Here is a 21,982-nt window from a genome sequence, read left to right on the forward strand (position 1 = left end):
TGTTCATTTTAAAGGTACCCTGATTTCCACAGAACTTCTTGTAAAATAGGGAATTGAAATTACAGTTTAAGAAGCACATTCTTTCTAAATCTCTTTCTTTAACTGAACTGTTAAATAAACTGAAAAAAGAAAATGTTATTTGAATAATGAAGATCAATATCATAATAACATCCTTTTAGCTGACAATAAAGCACTTTACCTTATGGAGTGCTCATTTCCCATTTTAAAAATTTGTTCAGAGATTAGTTGTTCAGTAGGTCAAACTGCTTCACAGAGTTCAGTCTCTGGAGAAAACAGGTCCTCACTATGATCAACTAGAACAACTGTGCCTTCTCTACCTAATGTGGGTTTCACAGAATTCAAGGAAAAATTTTTATACATAAATTGGAAACAAAAATAAACAAACAAGTAGATAAATAAATAAATATAACCCTGATGAGTAAATATTAAACAGTGTGCCTTAAATACGTAAGACCGAACAAAAAAAAAAAAGATGAAGATGTAACCTGCTGTCTGTATTCCCTTAAATCATGCCAATATAACAGGAATAAAATTATGTGTTAAGAACAATATTATGCTTTGTGCACTAATTGAATTTTCTGTCTTTCTATCTCTGCATGTCATATCCTCTAATACATTTCAAAGGTTTGGTTTGTCTTCATTTCTCACATTAACTTTTATGCTAAGTACAAAATGCAAGCAAATAGAAGTAGGAAAAATATATTTATTTTTACAACAAATGTTACTCTACTGCAAACATTTCACAGAAAGGAATGCAAAGGGTTTTTTTACACAGTTGAAAAGAATGGAAACATGTACAATTATAGGAGAAGGCAGGAAAAGAGTATTAACTAGCCAACAGGAAAACAATTTGATTTCAAGAATTCTACAAAGGTAAAAATAAAGTAAACTGCTGTAGTTCGCAGCTTCCTTTCTTTACCATACTCACTATTTCCCTTCGGTCTGAAGAGCACCCACCCTCCCCTGTGTGGAATAGTGAGGTTAGTTCTGACAGTAAAATCTGCTGGGGGACCTAGGATAGAGACAATACCCAGCCTTGTGTTCCCATGACCTTCCCCCCAGTCTGTGCACCAGAAGCAGAAACTAAGAGACAAAGCATCAGAGACAGCTGTCTCCTGTGGAGAGAAGGTTGACTGCTAGCTGGCACTGAATGATCTGGTGGTGGGACTGACTCTCTCTGGTGGGAGAGACTGCCTCTCTGTCATCCAGAGGGAAATACAAACCTCTTAAGCTCAGATTTTGCTTTAGAAAACTTAAAGTGTGTGTATGTGTACATACATATATTTTTTAAAAATTATTATTTCTCTTAATGGGTGCATGGAGTATTAGCCATGCTACATTAGAAGCACATGCTGCCCATACATGCTTTTCTAAAGCTAGCCGAAAAAGAGACAGGCTCCTGGCAACACTGCCCTAGGTAATACTCTAATCTTTTTTTCCCCCTGTCATCCAGCCAGTGAGCCAGTAGTATAAAGTAAACAAGAACAGCAAAAAGACAATAGAAATTGTCATTCTATTATCTATTATCCTCATCAAGTGAACTGCAATCCACAGGGTGCATCTACACATCGTGCATTCTTTATCAAAGTTAGTATCTGAAGATCAGCACTGAATTTTCTCCTTATAAACAGTGCTTTACATACTTACTTTGAAACATAAAACCAAACAGGTGAGAAAACAAGAAAATAATTATTCACAAGAGTTTTAACTTGTAGGATCTAAATTTAAAACGTCAAGAAAATATCAGGAAGATGACAGACTGAATTGCATGGATTCACTCACCATTTAAGCATCTGTGCTAGACTCATTCAGGCACAGCTATGCTTTAATCCCCTCTAAAAAATTCTCAGCGAATTCAGAGTCTCAGAACAAACAGACATTCCTTTATGCTTAACCCACAGTTTAGCAGGGAATAATAGAAGCTTCCCAGCTCTCTTTCTTGAAATAACTTCTTCAAAAGAGAGGAGGAAGCACCTTTTGGCCTGAGTAAAAGTCCTTGAGTCTGTAAAGAAGTGTATTTGTCTGCCTTTGTAGAGAATATTCTTTTTCTTCTATAAAGACAGTAAAATTGTGTCCTTGGCTCTGTTCTTTTGTAAAAACTTTCTCCCAGGGTTAAATGTCCTGGTCTATAATATCCAGTTTTCAAAATAACAGCCTGTCTAGCACTCCCAATACTTTAATTTCTACTGCAGCATTAACAATATATGTAATAATACATGAATGTTTCTTTGATTTTGATGTCCTGGAAATACTCCTTTAATAGGTGCGGGAAGAAGGCAAAAGAAATAGCAGTGTGAAGCAAATATATGTGGCTAATTTATAAAACTCATTGTGTATTACCGTCGAAACACATTTCAGAAGACTAGTGTAAAGGTGTCTAATAAGAAAAAAGCCATTACAGGGTTGTCTCCTGATTTACACCACACCACAGCAACTGGGGCACGTGGGAGTGGAGCATTCCTGAAACATTCTTTTTCAGGAAATTCCACCTAGTATTTGCAAAGAAAATAGAAGACTAGTTTATTCCAGTATTCCTCCTTTGAAAACTGAATAAAATAAAGTACAGGCATCCACTGCCTTGCTCTCCACTAATCTGCTGCAGGCAGAGAATGAATGCATGATGATTTTTTACAGGACAAACTTGAACCTACACTTTAGACTTGCTTCCTTATCCAAACCATTAGTTGGTCAAAATCCATTTCCAATTAGCTGTTTCTGAAGGTACAATTGTTGCACTGGCCTGCATTTAGGGTAAGAGATGAATACAGCTCTAGCTTCCAAGTGTCTTGTTTTCAGTCCTGGGAACTGAGGATCCTTGTTTGTGAGCTGGTAGTTCCAGTACCTCACTAGAAACATATTTCTAATGCCATAGAAATGTAAACCATAAAGGAAAAAAGGAAAGGGGACTATCTTCCTGAAAACAGGACCCTCCTTTTTTGTGACTTAGCCAATGACTTGAAAGATTTGTTTTGTGCTCAACAGCGGAACAAACCTGTGGTCATTTAGGAACTTCATGGTTTCCATTAAACTAACAGCATGGATATTTGGAATTTCATAGCAACTGAGAAGTGAGAACGCAGATCTTACTTTTCCGAAGTACCAACCTTTGCTGAGAGTTAACACCCACACAATTCTCTCACATTCCTTAGCCAATTCATGTCATTAAGGAGAGCTGAAGAACAGACCAAACAAAGAAACAACCCAAACCAAACCAAACCAACAAAAAAAATCCCACAAAACCCAAACCAACCACATTTTCCTTTCAAGTGCTTAAGCCCCTTTCTTAAGCACTTGAAAAGAAAATGCTACAAGTGGAAATGTAATGTTTAAATGCAGCACGCTTTCTGTCCTTCTACAGTGTTTACAGCATTAACCCTGCAACTGAAAAAGTGAATTATTGGAAATCACCTAATTACCCAAACATTTACCTCTCTGCAGGTGTAAATACATGAGCCTAATAAGCCTTCCCACTGTGAAAGCAGTTACTTAAATTATATTAAAATATTAAAAACTATTTAATGAGCTTTTTTCCCCTAAAGTAAATTGAGTGTGTGCCTTAACCTGCTTCAGGCAAAGGAAGTTTCAAACATATTGGTTTTGAAACTAGCCATTATTTCCCATGTTGCAAAAATGGCAATTTTATTTCCCAACAGCAAATGAAACTGTCAAGAAAATTTAGATGCAATAAAATTGGGTGGCTAAACCAACATGCTGGATTTGGAATAAAACTGAATTAAAGGAATTAAAATTAAGCATTATGTCAGTCAAATATTAGAAAAAAACTATTGGAGATGAGGGAAGGGTATGTGTTGGGGTAGGGTTTCTTTTGCAAAAGTTAGGTTCTGGACTTGGTGAGGTCCACCCATTACTACCCATTTTATGTCCATCAACTCTGTCACATTTGAAATTTGCGCAATGAAAAATATTTTGCATAAAATGTGTTGCTTCTGGCAACATTTCTGCCTAAATAAAAAGTTGTCAGGCAGCGTGTGACTTTAGTGGTACAGAGTTTTAAAATGGTGGCTTCAGTCCAAGGCTAGCTAATAACGGCTGACATGCACTGGAATCTTGAGGCCTAAATCAACATTGTTTTCACAGCTGTAATTAAGCCACCTAATCAGAAGCACATTTTGACGGGACAGTTTCTGGAAGCCAGACATTACAATTTCTTATGCCTGGAGCGCAGTGGCTCATGAGAGGTCCTCATTTAATTTCAGGTTAAAAAAAAAACACCAGGCTGTAAAATGAAAAGAGTATTAAAAAAAGCAGTGTATGGCTGTTGAAATGAAGCAGGCCTATGTGTTCATGCCTTGACCAACCCCGCATCCCACCCTCCTTTGGCTCTCTGCCGAGTCCCCAGCTCTCAAGTGGCAGCTACACACAGTGAGATTAAGGGCTTCTGCCAAAGTCAACAGATGAGCTGGTCTGAACTGGCTCTCTGTGTGTTCTGATTGTAAATTGTGCTGGTGATGATTAGAGAACTCTAACACAGGATGTCAACTCTTAAAACTGTCCAGAGAAAATATTTTATTTTTTTTAAAGTTCAGGAAATTTTTTTAAACTTCTTTTGTGGCTTGGTACATAGTGCTGTGTCTATAACTTTCAGATGACTCAAACATGAATTCACACAAATCAAGCAACTATATTATTAAAAAAATACACTGTTACTTGCTCTCATTGGGCATACTTCCCTCATTTAGGAATGTTTATATAGCAGTGCTGCTACAGAATGCTACTCTCTGGCTAGTACAATGCAGTAGTCTTGTGCTTCTTCCACCTGCCAAGTGGAAGACAGCCCCAAAATTCAGACTGTCAACTACTTTTGTCATACGATTTTCAGTTTGGGACATTGTTGTACCTGCTTCAAAAGACTGTCTTTTTTTTTTTCTTGACCACAGCTGCATGGGTAACTCTACAATAAACTTTCAACCCCAGAGGCCACTGTAAAACTATCAATATGAAGGAACCAGTCACTGGGGTCTGATTACATTTGGTTCTCCTCTTTAATTACATATGGGTTCTATTAACTGAACCTTTTGCCTTAAAGGCAACATTTTAATCAAATTACTATAATTTTCAAATATGTTACAACAGTCTGAAAAGTTTAAAGTTCACATACGTGGAGTATTGAGTATCAAAAAAATTTCTGCATAGAAAAGGAAGCATTCTTTGGAAAATAGCAAATATGTTGTTGGATTACTGTAAGTGCTTTTCACGACATTACCCTAAGTTGCAGAATGCAGAATGTGATTTATAACAGAGGTTGTTGTTGTTATTAGTAGTAGCCACATTAGTTTTATTCTAAACTATATTATTTATACTGTTGGTTACAACTATTATTTGCGTAAGCAACACCATGAGACCATTTGGATTAGAATATGTGCATTCCTTGGCTAAGCAGTAAGGTTGGCAAGTGATGCCCAATTACTTAAAGTCAGGAAAGAAATGCAAATATTTCAATAAAAATATTGGTTCTCTTCAGGGAGAATCACTGCTTAGTGGATTCAGTCTTACAGAGACATTAAACCTAGTAAATCTTATGAACAGAGTTTTCTATTTTCACTTGTCTGATACTTCCACAATTTTATTTCTATGACCATCTCAATAGTTGGGAAATTTTCCTTGTGGGCCTGTCATATTTTTCTTTACTATCACTTCAAGAATATTCACATGTTGCACAGCAACTATATGACTGTCAAGGTACATATTTACTGCCCAAGACTATTTCCAGGAAAACACATCAAGACAGAGAGTAACAATAAAAATAGCAAGTCTAATTACTTTTTGCAAGGCGGTTTAAGAACCAGTATCTCCAAATCTCTCACAAAACAAATCTGAATGTGCGTAAGACTACACGAGGAAGTGAAAAAAAACAAGGAGAATGTGCCGATTTTGCACAGCCTGGTCTATGGTAGCGGAAGGGCCACAGAGGTGGCTTCTGTGAGTAGCTGCTGAAGCTTCAACCACGTCCAGCAGAGCCTGATGGGTCTGAAGATGGACAAGCTGCTGGCCAAAGCTGGGCCAATGAGAGAGGTTGGCAACGTGTCTGTGATAATGTTTTTAAGAAGAAAATTAAAACAAAGTGGGGCACAGTTTTTTTCCTAGTCAGAGAAGAGGAGGAAGTGAGAACATGTGAGGGAAACAACATGGAGACACCAAGGTCAGTGGAGAAGGAGGAGGACGAGGTGCTCCAAGCGCCAGAGCTGAAATTCCTCTGCAGGCTGTGGTGGGACCATGGTGAAGCAGCTGTGCCCCTGCAGCCCATGGGAATCCACAGGGGATGCAGGGATGCACCCACAGCCCCTGGGGATCCACGGGGGATGCAGGGATCCACCCACAGCCCATGGGGATCCATGGGGGATGCACGGATCCACCCGCAGCCCATGGGGAAGGTGCCCATGCTGGAGCAGGTGGATATCTGGAGGAGGCTGTGATCCAGTGGGAGACCCAGTGGAGAGAGGGGCCCTGCTTCCAGGTTGGAGCAGCCTGTCCTTGGAGGACTGCACCCCGTGGAAACGTGACCCACACCACAGCAGTTTTGGAAGGACTGTGTGCCCGTGGGAGGGACTCACAGTGCAGCAGCTTTGGTAAGCTGCTGATCATGGAATTGGAGGCACGTTGGAGAAGTAGTGGAGAACTCTCTCCTGTGAGAGGGACCCCACAGTCTCACAGGGGAAGGACTCCTCTCCCTGAGCAGTGGAGTATCTTGGATACTGATACTTTGGACTGACCAAAACTCCCATGCCCTGTCTCCCTCCTCTGTCAGCAGGAAGGAGGGAGTGGTTGGGGGAAGAAAATGGGGGTTTAAGGGCTTATTTTACTTCTCCTTATCCTCCTCTGACTCTTTTAGTAATAAATTCACATTTTACCTTTAGGGTGAGCCTGTTTTGCCCTTGGAATGTTTTCTCCCAGTCCTTATCTCAATTCATGAAACCTTCATTAAATTTTATTCTCCTCTGCCCAGCTGTGGTAGGGGAGGGCGAGTGAGTGACTTGTGGGTGCCTGGCATTGGGCCAGTGTCAACCACCTCAGAGAATTTTCATTCACAACATACTTGCTTCTTGCAACATCTGGGAAGAATTCCCCCAGCTGTATCAGAGATATGGCTCTGGCCCATGAAAGACACTCTCTGACATTTAACATGACACCAATAAATGCCTTTCCCTTATGCAGCAAGAGAACAGGCAAATAGTTAGGATTTTTTCATTCTCTCTAGTTCCAGCCTCATAATTCTAAATTTAGGAAAATGCATCCCTGTTAGATGCAAGTCTTTGCCATAAAACACGGACTGAACTGGTGACAAGGAAACAAAGCATATGGGGCCAACACACGTAAAACCACTGTCCCAATCAGCCTGGTTAAGTAGGAAGAAAATGTCAGGGAAATAGTTAACTGATAAGTTTGAGCTATAAATATTTCTTTTCTCTCTACCCCCTATGAACAGTTTCATGTAGATCATGAGAACTGAGAGCTGACTGCTTTGAGTAGCAAGAAAAGTGTACATCTTGCTTAATACAGTTTTTCAACACAGAAGTATGAGACCATATGTCAAATCACTAGGTTCTCAAGAACAAATATATAATTTTCATGCAAAAGATCATTCTACTTGTTTCTCTCACCTCAACAAAACCCACCATTTCTGTATTTTCAATACTTTTAGTACCACTAGACATTTCCAGACAAAAGACAGACACAGACACAACTATGGTTAAAAAGAGATGACACAAAGCCACATAAACCAATGGGTGACTTTATTTTCACCTCAGTTAGAGGCATCAAAAAAACCCAGTTATTTTCACAGTTACATGCTACATTCTGATCCATCTGAAACTCACTTTCTCCCCCTTTTAGATAAAGTTGTCCTTTTGGGTGCCCTAATTTCCATTTCTCCATTACACAAAGCTTTTCTATCTTAATAATCTTTAGAAATTACTGTATTTTCCTTTTCATTTTTTATTCTCCTTAAAGTCTCAGGTGAAAACAGAAAAAGGAAGGAGTATCACCAGATCAGTGCACATGCAGGTTCAGAGAAGCAGCTGACAAGCAGCACTTCTCATAGCAAATGAAAGTGGCTTCTTGTGTTTGCCAGAACTGATACTGGATTATTTTACATTCTTAAACTTCTGACAGCAGTACTCACATCAGGTATAAAATCTTAGGGCTCGAAGCTACAAGATGACTTTCTGAAAATATTCTATAATGAACTGAATTCTGCTCAGTTTCTCCTGTGTGTCTGGTCACACTCAGAAAACAGAGTGTCACCGCGTCCATACCATGCAACACTGCACTTGCAGCAAAAATCCCTTGGACACCATGGATTCACATACTTGCCATGTGACTAAATATGACAACACATTGTCTTGCATCACCCACAAAGAAACTGCTTACGACTACACTACTGCACAATACAGCACTTGTAAGCTCTCAGTTCAAGGTCTACTTGTTACTGCAACTCTGAATGAACATACAAGCATAACAATAAACTAATGTATCTGAAGAAGAATAAAAATTAATAAAGCAGCAGAATTCAACACAGTCCAGTTCATGATGTTTATAATACTGAATGTTGCTGAACAAGAAATAGGCAGGAAGGACTATTATGAAATGTTGAATTGTTTCCTAATACAAGAAGAAAAATGTTAATAGGTCATTTTAGAAATGTTAGGGAAATTTCAGAAGCACTTGGTAAAGAACAAAAACTACAGAAGTTGTTAAAAAAACCTGAAACCAGCCAACCAAGAACCCACCCAACCAACAGAAAAGAGATACAGGAATAGAGAACAATTTGGGGCGGGCGGTGTGTGAAGAAAGGGGGAGCAGAAAGAAGGAAAGAAGAAGGACAGATAATAGGCAGAAAACCAATGGTGTTTTTCATCCATACTGAATTTTAAAGAGTTACAAGGATTAAAAATGCACGGGGGCCTTTCTCTCCACAGAGTAAGAATCATCAGACACCAGTACAACAGATAGATAGCTTGGCACTAATGAAGACTACAGAGACATTCTGCCACTGACTTCACTTCTCCCCACATAATTCTCTTCTCTACAAGCAATGTTTCCAGGGTTCATCTCACCTCTGTCCACCACAATTATATCCATTCCTGTTCCCCTCTGTTGGCATTAGCATATAGCATACACCACATATAGCAATATCAGATTCTAAACTCTATTGACTTGAAGGAAAGTGCTTAGACTAGAAACAGACTGGAGCATAGAGATGACAATTCAGAGTTTGAGATAAAAGATGAGTTAGAATCACCAATTTTGCCTCATGGCATCAGTTTTCTTTCTGCAATTATTAGCAAAACCCAAAGCAGCAGAAGAGAGAAGTGGTGTGAAGAGAAAGAAAGGTGACATACTTATGAAATTTTAGTAGAAACAGGTCAATGAGGAAAGCAATACCATCTAAACAAGGAAAATATCAATACTGATGAAGAGCCCAAACTTGCACACAATGGGCTGTTGATATCACAAGATCCTTAAGCAGCTAGCATAAAAGACATCAAGAAACAGCCACAACATTGTGAGACAAAACCAAATTTTTATAAGGTTGGAGTCTGCACATGATACACAACTGGAAGACTTCAGAAATATATTTCAGCATTGAGCAGTAGTTACTGTTCAGGAAGCACAAATATATGTCATATGCCTGCAACCAATACAGTCCAAGTGCAGTGTTTGTCACTGCCATGTAAAATTTTGTCTGTAATGGATATATGATTGAAGACAGTGAATTAAAACTAACAAAACTCGTCTAACTTTGAACCCAAATATATACTCCAGAAATCATTGATCCCTTTCATTTAAAATAAATTTAAAAATCTGTTCTACCTTTTTTTTTGCTAGAGAAAGCAATTCAGTGCAGAACTTCTTCCTCAAAATCAAACCAAAACAGTATCAACTAGAATGCTAAAATCTAAGTCACACTGCAAAACTGTGATGCCTGAAGTTATTAAAATTCAAGCTTAATACAACTTTCACAAATACTAGGGACAGACTAGGGACGGATTCACAGAAAACGCAAATACTGCAAAATACACCATAATCACTTTTTCATGGCAACTTGAGATTCTCATTCTGAATGTTTTAACTTTTACATTAAAATTTTAAAACACTTCATATTAATGCTTAGGCCTAGATTCAAATTAAACTGCATATAAAGAAAGAACTACTGTTCTCCCCAGAGGGCTAAGTGATTCCACTATAATGCAAATAGTACCATCTTTACATTGACACTGCAAGCAGATACAAACTAATTAAAAAACACAGCATTTAATCACAAACATTGAAGAACTGGTTTTTCACTGTAATGTATCAGGCCACTGCATAGCCCTTCACAGACAGCATAATCTTTCTTAAAAGCTCTCTCAATCCAAAACAAAGCAAACCTTGCTGCAAGTCTGGCAGGCTTCCCAATCTTTAGTAAACAAGCAGTTGTCTTGATTTGAACAACAAAAACAATTATAACAGGCAAAGAAGCAGTCCAATTACATCGGATACAGGCTCACTAGGACATACATAAACCTAGCAGAAGACATCAAAAGAGTCTGGGTGGAGAAGAAAAAAAGTCATTTCCGTGTAGTCATTTCATTTCTTAGAAAAGTTGTGTGAAGACAAATAAAACAAACTTTTTATCCAACAACTGTAACCTCAAGATGTTAAAACCCAAATTCAGCACTGATTAATATAGTTTATAATTGCACTAATTTCTTATTGTGCTGTTAGATGCAGGATAAGAAATTCATGTAATTCTGTTGGAAAAAAACCAAAGCCAAAGCCATAGTAACATGTTTAAATATATGTTTACTAGTGAGTTTATGTCATTTGCATTGTGACAGCTCTTTTCTTACAGATCTTCTGTTTCAAAAAGAAAGACAAACAATACTCATTTTCTTTATGGTAATCTACTATACAAGACTGAAAGAAAAGACAGTAGGAAGGAAGAAAATCAACAACATCCACCACAAATAAAATGAACTTCAAAGATTTCTCCTCTACCCTCTGTGGAAAAGTAAGAAGAGATGGGGAGAAATACACTGAGTGAATATACACAAGTTGAATATCCTACAGTCTCATTCTAGAGATACTTGCTATATATTTTTGACAGTTTATGTCTGGCCTCCTGCCTGTGTGACACAAATAAATCTTCATTTAGTAATTTCTCTAGAGAGAGATCCCAAGTCTGAAGACTCACCTTACTACCCTAAACAAATCCAAGTACCTTTGTGGGCAACAATGTTTTTATTTTCAGAAATTATCCCTGAAATTTAGTTTTAACCTTGTAAGTTTACTGAGAAGTATTATTCATAACCACAATTGTCTAAAAATAATTCAGATCTCCTAAAAACACACTTAGTTTACATGAAGTTAATAACATTCTGAGTTAACATACAACATCTCTAGATGTGAAATTCTTCAGGTTCAAAGTTCAGCTATTTACTTTACTGGAAAAACTAAAAAATTCACAATGTATACTTTTCCAGCAGCAATGAAGAGGTCCTTGTAGAAGATACAGCAGTAAAAATTAAACCTTGTGTTAACTTTTACCATTTCTTTTCTCTTCATAAAAAGTTTCTGTTGACACTGGTTTTATTGCTCTGTTTATAGAAAAATATTGTATTTCCCTACAGAAACTATACAGCATGAAGGGAGATGCTGGGGAAGAAACAACATTCAAATGACAAAAATTATTTGAAAAGCAGACTTACCATTTGTAAAGTTACTTTCACGAAGACTAGCTGTCTGGAGCCTGGACTTTAGGGCTGCAATGTGAAGCTGCAGAGATTTTGTTTCTCTCACTAATACTTCAACTCTGGAAACTGCAAGTTGGTAGACTTCCATGAAACTTTGAATCACAGCCTTTAAAAAGTAAAGTAAATCATCAGTGCCAGACAAACTATACTTAAATGCCAAGTCGCATACATCATTACAGAAGATCTAATTTTTATTAATTAGAAAAATCAAACAAAGGTTGTAAACCAGGAACTTAGGCTGTAATTCAGGATGTAACCAAAAGTCTGACATAAGATTTTGTACTTCTTCAAAAATCTGAAATATTGATAGCTTCAAGGAAAAGCAAATGACTGCGCACCCAATTACAAAGTGACCTGTTTTCAAACACGCACTACTGCATTGAAAAGTTGATACTATTTTTTATTTTATTAACATCGGACAGTGCACATTCAATTTATGTTTATAAAGAATCACTACACAATTTTAGGTGAATTTTCATACTTTCAAAATGAGTCCTCCCACATCATGCTAAGAAAATTATTTGCCAGAAACAAAAGAAATACAGTAAAGCTACAAATCTCTGGAATAAATGATCTGTTTACAGTATAGCCAGGAAAACATAATTGTTTTCATGTATATAATGTAAGAATGTCCCAGTTGTGTAATATCGATCAGACTGATAATAAAGTTAGCAGCACAAGAGAGAACAAATGATTTGACATTAGTGGTATCTTTATATATACCCTAAATAGTCTAACTTTTCAGATTATTGGTCTTCTTTAAAATGGATTAATTACATTTTATAAAGTTACAGTTTTCCCCTTTGAAATGAGCTGTAACATGTTGCAACTGTAAGAACATATTACAGATAATATGAAATTTGCCTTCTGAATACGTCAGTAGTACAGACTTACAAACTTAGTACAATGTACAGGCATTCACTAAGGGTTTAACTGTTCCTTTCTTTGTTCTCAAACACACTGCTCCTTTTCAGAATAAAGGTAACATCACTGAAATCAATCAGGTTATTTTATTGTGACATGTAGAAAACTGCCATGGCAAGTCAACACCAACATATCTTTTCTTACCAGAAAAAATATCCAAAATGTTTTAAATACTGCAGTGCTAACACTAATAGAGTGTTCACATACCTCTGTAAGCCTGCCACTATCAGCTCTAATCCTGCTTTTAAATATTTTTATTTCACATTCAACATGACTAAAATGCTGCATGTATTTAAAAACAATGCCAAGCTGGAATGAGGATATAGCTCATACTCCTGTATGAGTATGAGATAAACTCCTAAACTAATAATTCCTGAGAGTCTTCAAATGGCAACAGCCCACATGTTAAAAATGAGATATGTTGAAATAAGACTATAGCCTGGGCCTGTGACCCATAAACAAGGATTACACCATTGCATAACAAGCTTTGTCTCAAATCTCACACAAAAAATCTCATGTGTTCCTTTAAGTATTTTACACATGATATTTAAAGGTTTCACTGAACTAGAATGTAAAGAGACATTTCCTTAACTTTTTCTTTTTACCTCTGCTACTACAAAGCTAGTGAAGCCACTAACTATTCAGCTTCATCCTACACCCCCACAGACATTCTAAGTCCATGCAGTTATATGAAACAGCATTTTCTAATTCCTTCCCGACCTACTCAGATATTTAATTTGTTCTCTCGTTTTAATGAATTTGAAAATTTTAAATCTAGGAAAAATGTATTCACAAACTTTTATTTTCACACATAGCAATTGTTTTCTTGACTAGTTTAGATTTTTTTTTAGTCCAGAAGAAAGTAGGTTTGCTGTTTCTAATGTTTTCTTACAAATGTGGAAGGTGGTATTTATGCATCCGAATGTACACATTCCTCTCAGTAAATCCCAACTCCCAAGCAAAGAGTCAGGGTGAGTTTAGATCTCTCTTGCTCAGGAACAGGTTGGGACAAACATTATTTTTGGGTCTTCTGGGGGTGGCACAGACATGAAGAATACTTATTCTAAAAGACATCTGGGGAAAGGCAAATATATTGGGTTTTTAGATGTGCCACTGAAGGTACAAATGATTTTTAGAAACTTATGTCAGTCACAGACTGGATGATGGATCTGTCATCAACAACACAGTAGTTCCACTTACTGGAAGGTCTGATACACAAGGAATGGGCATTCACTTGCAAGTTATAATTTCTGTCATCCAATTTTGAAATGCTTCTAGAAAGGAGTTCAGATCTTCATCTGCAGCTCTGGAAACTGTTCTGTGATCAAGCAAGTCAGTTGACAGAACTTCTCAGAATGCAAATCTAGCTCTGCAGAAATTTTTTCCACTCCTGCTTAATGAGTGCTTTCTTTTGTTTTAAAATACACACAGAAGTAAGATGTATATATAGTTTTAAACAATATATATTACATATTCTTGTTATATATTATATATTATTGTTATATACACAACAATAAGATGTTTCAGCAAAACTCCTGATTATTTTTTATAATGTAAAATTTGGCATTTATACACATCTGCATGGTCTGCATTTAAGCAAGCACTTCTCATTTTGAATGGGCTGATAATAGTGTGACATTAAAACTGGGAACAGGCCATACAACAACAAAATTTTGTTTCCAGTTATACAAAAAATGTTTCAAGAATACACACCAGAAAATTACTTCTGTTCAGAAAACAAAATGTAGTGATCCCAAAACCTATAGGACCCAATATTATTGTAACTAATTTCAAAAACCTAAAACATTTTTAGACAGATGAGTATTGTAGGAAAGTTAGTAGGGAGAAGACTTAGTCAAGGAGGCCACAAAATAGCGGAGCTGAAGAATACTGGCTCTAGGTGTTCCTTGCTGCTTGAGCAAGGGGCTTGGACCAAAGGACCATCAGAGGTCCTTTCCAACCTCAACCTAATTCAGTGATTACAAAGTCATCCTAGGGATGCAACACAAATCCGGTGGTTTACCTAGGATTTTCAAATTTACCACGGATTGTCAATTTTAAGAGCACAAATTGCTCCACATTAATCAAAAACAAAAAGAAGAAATACTCAGGTGCTCTTTTTTTACAGTGATCTTTTTCTATTCACTCCACATAATATTTTAATGTATAGAGGATATCACTATTATTTATGACATCAACATCCTACAAACATATACTACTGATATGACAGCAAATGGTAGGAGTTCTTTTAATCCAAAAGCGTTTGTTAGAGAAGACCCCTGCTCCAGCACTAAGACATGAAACAGGCAGCTACACAAAAACTTCAGATGCATGAATTCCAGATAACTGGCTACAACTCACCAGATAAAAATATATCCTTAGAGTTGGCATGGAAAAAGGATGCTTTTAGGCTGAAGTTGGACTAGGAATAAAATGTGTAAGAGTGCCCGAGTTTTATTTTCAAATATAACTTTCAATGTACAGATTATTTTAAGCCTAAATACTTTTAACAATCTCTTTTTTTACAGCTATTGAACATTTAAATCAGTATCCCTATCTAGAAAATCCCAGAGCACTTTAACAGCACTTTATCAGTCTTTGAGTTAAAAATCAGAATTTTTTTAAAAAAATCAGGTGTTAGTCATATCATAAGGGAACTAGGTATTTTAAACTTTAGATTTTTATTCAATTATAAAAATGGCCTCTGAAGATTTTGAGTGGGAGAAGGTCTTTATAACCTGTTCAGAAATGTCTCATCTGTAATATGAGAGTATGCATAAAAAGTTTTGGCTTTGGCCACAGGTCGGTGAAGATGAAAAACCAAAGTTGAGAGTAAAAATAGAATGAACTAAGTTGATGCTGTTTAGAAACCACAAACCAGTGAACATCAGAGCAAAAGAGCAACATTTAAGCCACACTTTCTTTCTCCATATTAATCTTTAAAAGCACCAAGAACACTTAAGCTTAGGACAGTTCTCCAGGGAACACATGAACCCATTTTTTTATAACATTCCCTGCACTTTTGAATAACCAGTCATTGTCTAGCTCTGTACACTATTTTTATAACCAGCAATTTTCAGGTGGATAGTGCTATAGTTGCTGTAAAACTACATTTGCATGTATTGCTGCCTGTAAATCTACAAGACTGAAAGACCTCAATCTGTAGGAGTACTTTACTTAAAGTGAAAATTGGCTAACACTGACAAATAATAATCTTCAACAAATTTGAAAAAAAAAAAAGAAAACCATTCTTTCTTAAGAATTAGTTTCAAATGTTAGCCAAACTTCAGCTGTTCTCATTGAAGTTATAGCAGAAGCATACAACAAGAAATACACAGATCCGCATATGCAAATTAGCAGATCTCTCATCAAAGTGTTAATTTATTTATCGTACATTATGAAAAACTCTTTTTATAGTCCCGCTTAAAACACTATACACGTTGTCTCCCTTCTCCTTAGTGTTTGGCCATTGAGAACACAGTTTAAAAAATTATTTGAATTATGAGTTACAAATTGTAATGATTGAAAATTTCCATCTAAGGTTTTACATTATTCTAAAGTTACAAATAAGATACCAAATTACTAAAAATCAGTTTCTTTATTTTTATATCAATACTATTACATTATCTCAGGACTTTTTTGGTCTGCTGTTATCATAGAACTGCATCTCATGTTTGGAAGGAATAAATCTAAAGGAAGGAAACCTTATGCTGAAATGATGCTTATTGAAAGGTGTCAAAGAAGCAAACAAAACAGCCTGACAATACATGCATTGACTTTGTAACATCAGTTGGAGCAGTCAGAGTAAGAAGACCATCTATTTTACACAACATACTTTAAAAACCAAAGATGTACAGAAAAGTTGAAATTCATGTTTGACTGCTTGCTTCTTCCTTCAGGAATTCTTCAACCAAACACAGTGTTAGCACATAGCAAATTACACCAGGACTACATATACGTAAAGATAAAAAAGAAAAAGAGAAGGAATAATGAATGAACTTCAGAAGAATGAAAGATAAACACTGGTTAACTAAATTAACAAACTACTTATATGAGAATCTGAAAAGACTGAGGATTTAATTTATGGGAGAGTTTGATTGAAGTGGAATTCCGGCAAAAACAAATGGTGTGAAAGCAAAGTCTACGGAATGGAGTTCTGTATGCCTGTTATTACTGCCTTGCTTTGAACTGACATAAATAAGATTCATTAAAATGAGTCCAGAAAACAAAACACCCATGAATTATTTTTTGTTTTCAGAAACAAGATTTCAGGATAATTATTACATCTTTAAAAGAGCTATATTTGGAAAAGAAATTATTACAATAAATTTCCTCCATACATTCGAGCATTTGAAAACCCATCCTGGCTGCCTTGACCCATAGTCCAGAATGTCTAGTGGCATCAGTGAAGGATATAAATACAGCAGCTTCTCTGGCAAGGGGGGAAAAACCTCAAGGGAAACCGTATTCAGCAAAATTGCGCTTTTGCTGCTGTTTGGCACTTCTTTAATGATCTATTCTCCTTGTATCTCATTTCAGCACTAAACTTTTTGTTCAGTTCCATTCAAGCATGGCATGCACAATTTAAATGTGCCAAAAAAACAGGTCAGTTTTGTTACAACTTTTTTTTTCCCCCAACGAAAGCTGACTTAGTGCCACACATGGGGCCTAACTCTATCCCTTTCGCTTCAATAACAATTACTTTACCCTGTAGGTCTCAGCAGATAGCCCAAGGGGATGAAGCTCTAAATAAAAGGCTAGATTCTCTGCAAGAGGTAATGACATGACTTCCTACAAGAAAATTGAAAAGGGAGCATTGAAATTGACAGCGACGGAAGAGAAAGTGCTTCTACTGGAAACCACAGTGGATGGGCGTAACAACAATTGCCATGAAAATTATTACCAAGTGTAAGACTTTCAGAAATTACCTCAATATTTTAGAAACTGATAAATTAGGACAAATGCGTTTAATTGGTATGATCAGGCAGAAAGCATCCTGAGAATTTTATAGCAAAGGAGCTACCTGAAGCCTTGACTATTTAGAAATAACTCTGGACTGCAAGAAAATTGTCACTTAACAAAATTAAGGACATACAGGTTTTTATAGGCCAGTAATGTTTATATGCAAAGACCATTCTCACTGTCTATTGCACAAAGTCAAGCACAGTTGCATGCAAAACATAAAGGAGAAACAATTCCTGCCCCAAAGAATTTGTAGTTTAAGCTACAAATGGGGAAAATGTTACCCATTGTACTCTTCCCATCCTCTTACACAGCCTTTATTCAAAATTAATATTTAAGTTTGTGAGGAAAGGTTAGAATTTTTCAAGTGGTTTTAGTGAGAAAGAAATGGAAACTGAAAGAAGTTTCAGATGGTATCCTGTCTTCTTTTTAGAATATCAGCTTCTTTTCCAGTGTATATTCTAGACAGGGATGAAAGAGAGAGAGAAGGGTAGTCACGGACACTACTACAAAGCCTACATTTAAGTGAGCATGAAAATCTACCTAATGCAAGCATAATGCACTGATGAGAAGAATCAAACAGCAGCAGTCACTACAGAGAAGTCAGGATACAGTCTTACTACAAAACATGATAGTATCCCATCACACATTCAGTCTTGGAGAGAAAGAAGACAGTAAAACTTCTCATCAAAATTCAGGTGAAATGTCAAGTGAAGTACAAGTTGTCTCAATCTTAATGTATCTAACATTAAATGCCAAATATAAGATGGACAGGTGTCCTTCCTTAATTCTGCCTAAACTCAGATGTTAATGAAATACCCAATTGCTTCATACATTCTAAAAAAAATTTTTACAAACACCAACAACATGCAAAGGGCTAGATTTTCAATCAGACTTGCTTTCAAGACTTAACTTATGCTATGAAAATGTTTTATTAGAAATTTCAGTGACAACAGCTTTTGTTCCAAAATAAGAGAAGGAAATTTAAAGAACACAGTACACCAAATACCAAATCTCACAATGAGCACGTACATTAGCATCCCTCTTTCCAAAGCAAATGTCTGACAGAAGCGGCATCATCACTGAGCTTGATACTTTGCTATCCTTAAAGGTTAGTATTACATAAAAAAATTATTTTTTGCTCAGAGTTTGCTTTTAACCACCATTATCTGAGGAAGATCAAATAAAATGATCCCTATCATCTCTGATTTGTGGATCATCAAAAAATGGATTTACAGCTGAAGAAAACTCTTGTTGGGAAAAAGTGATTGTGTTTGTCTGTCTTTTTGGAATTTGTCATATAAGAGATTAGCTCAGCTCAGAAAGGCATAAATCGCAACTAACACAAGTTAAAAACCGGTGGATGAATTGAGACTCCACTATACTGAAGTATGGCCTCTTCTGTGCAAAAGGTCAAGAAGCTAAGTGAGAATGCTGTTCACTTAAAACAACAGGTTGAAAGAGTTGAGTAATAGATCTGGTCCAGATAGCTGGACGGGCAAGCTACAGATTGAGATTTGATTTGAGCTCCAGGTGGGAGCTTGAGACAAGAGGCTGTGAACTGCCAAACTTTAAGATAACAAGGGGCATGAATACGGGTGACAGCAGCCAGGTGAATGGACACTGACAGACACATCAGGAGCTGGGAATAGCCTACCTTTTGAATCCTAACTAAAAGGCCTGAATTAATTTAGGCCATCCTAACTTAAAAATACTCAGGACAGTAGCATTCTTCAATCTACCTCTGATGTAAATTCGTTACTATTTTCTTTATCCATTTTTCAGGGTTGGACCACTACTTGCAGTTTGGTAATTTATGAGCAATTGTGTCTATGAATGTTGGTAACATAGGAATCACTTCCATAGCTTATAAACTCTAGAAACTACAGACGCTTTCTACTCTTCTAATCTTTTTGTAGTTCAGAAATGAGGAAAGCAACCTGAAAAGAAACTTCTGATGGAGTGTCCAAGAATGAAAGGTGATTAGGACAGTCAATGCCAAAACATGACTAATACAAAGAAGGTAAACTGGGAATATTTATTACTATTAACAAATTAACATTAAGTGAAATAGTAGAATCCATTTTCAAAATAAACCTAAAAGCCAGTTTTTCAGAATTGTAGTTAAGCTGCAGAAGTCCTTTACACAAGTCATATGAAAATGCTTACCTTTACATGGGTTCAAAGTGGAATGGGAAAATAAATGGGTGCTGAACTCAAAAATACTGTTTTTTGTCAGAAGACCTGTCAATTAAAATGATGAAGGCTGGGAAAAATTCTGGAGACATTTTAGCACTGTTTTTTTGTTTGTTTGTGGGTTTTTTTGGGTTTTTTTTTTTTTTTTTTTTTTTTTTAATGTCCTTTTCCCTGCCCAATCTGTTTTTAAGCAGGGACAATGAGTTTACTGCTATTCTATGTGCCCTCTAGGCATTAAGTCTTGATTCAGTCCCACAGTCTATTTGCCAAAGGAGTAAAATTTGCAGCAAGTCTCACGTGGAATAAGCAGAAAAAATCAAGCATCCAGGACAGTGACCTTTGCCAAGGTACAGGCAAACATCGCATTTTGACATGTAGACGAATCTGCTCAAAACCCAGCCCTGTGGTCTTTGCATCAAAATTTGAGAATTTAAACTTCAACTTGTAATTTTTCACTTGCACAGTATTAACCAAAAACCAAAAATATTTGAGATTGAAAACTTGATGGAGGGGGAGTCTGGCATTACATGTTGTGGCAATGGCAGGAGGCTTTGCTCTCTGATCTCTCCCTTTAGTACTTGTCAATTAAGTCGGAGCAGAAAAAGGGGCATCCACCAATGGGTGCTGGTATTGGAAAAGAAAAAACAATCTACCTCTTAACAGAGAGAAAGGAGAATGAAAATTAAGTCTTCAGGCATTAACTGTACATCATAATTTTGCCCACACAGGTGGAAGGGATACACCTGATCTTTAGTTTAGAACTGCTCTTTATCAAAACAAGATCCTGAATTTCAAGCTTTCTAGAAGAATCTCCAGTTCTATCAGAGTTCCCTGAGGATAAACTAATTTTTGTCATTCCATGGATATTATCTTCTTAAAAGCCATAGAAGATCCAATCCTTTGCATGTAAGCTTGCCAGCATGTAGGCTGTGTATCCTTATTAATTAGGTTTACACAACAGTTCCACATTAATCCTATTTCCATTAAGTTGAGCACCCTTCAGCTGTCACCATTCTTGTCTCACCCCCTAATTTCTTATCACCTTTTTCCATTTAACAGGAAGAGATCAAAAATGAGAGGAGACCATAATGAATGGAAAGTTCTAAAACAGTATAATGAAATTGGATACTGCAGTGGACAAGTATTGAGTGCCCTTTTAAAAGCATATTAGTCCTGGGACACCTATTGCAAAGATTTTATGAATCCCAAAAATTTGTGCTTTTCACAGTCTAAAACAATGTTGGAATTTTTGATCCTAGGATACCAGCAACATGTCACTAGACAAGCAATCAATTCAGTAAATGAAAAATCAAGACAACAGCTTCAAAAGAAAAATGTAAAAAATAAAATTTGCACGTAATTACATACGTGGATTTATGAGGCAAAATTTATACAACCCTTTCCACAAAAAACCCAACAGCCCACTAACAACAAAACACCACCAAAAAACCAACAAAACCCCCCGTCAAAATTAATTAGTGACCAATTGTTAGAATCTGGTAAACCAAAACAATTTAACTTCTAATCCTTTCAAAACTTATCCTCTTTGAATTTCACCTCAGTAGTATCGCATCTGGGATGCCATCCCAGTCTACTTCTTCAATACATGGTAAGTACGGAAATAAGAGAACAGCCTGTTTTTTATGCCTAGTTTTATATTCTGAAAGGTTTTTACTGTATGTTTCTTAATCTGTAAGCTGCATATTCATTGCTGTATTTCTGTCTAACTGCTGTCACTTCCATTGTCAAGCAGAAGGGCAAATCAGGGTCAGTTTATATAAGCAGCATCAATCTGAAAAATCTTCATCAGTCTTTATTTCAAGGCATTATGCAAAGAAAGCTTGACATTAAGAGAGCCTTAACTGACAGCAAATGAAATCAATCAGCAAATCACTAAGCCATAATAAACTCGCTCACGTTGTAGGTAACCCTTCCTCTTCCAAGTCTTTAACCACAAGGCCCAACAAAATGCAGTATCTGGGCAGAAATGTCTCCCATGATTCCATTACAAAATTCTTGTACCTATATGTTATGAGGGAGGCTAAGAATTAATTCATGCTTGTAATAATATTTTATATAAAGTGCTGAAAGTTGAATATAGTAAATATACTAAGCAACCCCCCGCC

General features: G+C 36.5%; 1 protein-coding gene across 1 annotated transcript in view; it reads right to left on the reverse strand.

Moving 5' to 3' along the window:
- CCDC171 (coiled-coil domain containing 171) overlaps window positions 1-21,982 on the reverse strand; it is a 150,231-nt gene that overhangs the window by 10,304 nt on the left and 117,945 nt on the right. Inside the window, exon 25 of the mRNA XM_066338509.1 lies at window positions 11,730-11,880. Coding sequence (XP_066194606.1) covers window positions 11,730-11,880 — 151 coding nt within the window. The remainder of the gene's footprint in view (window positions 1-11,729; window positions 11,881-21,982) is intronic.

Source organism: Sylvia atricapilla, chromosome Z (genome assembly GCF_009819655.1).
Source record: "Sylvia atricapilla isolate bSylAtr1 chromosome Z, bSylAtr1.pri, whole genome shotgun sequence".
In the NCBI taxonomy this organism is placed as follows: Eukaryota; Metazoa; Chordata; class Aves; order Passeriformes; family Sylviidae; genus Sylvia; species Sylvia atricapilla.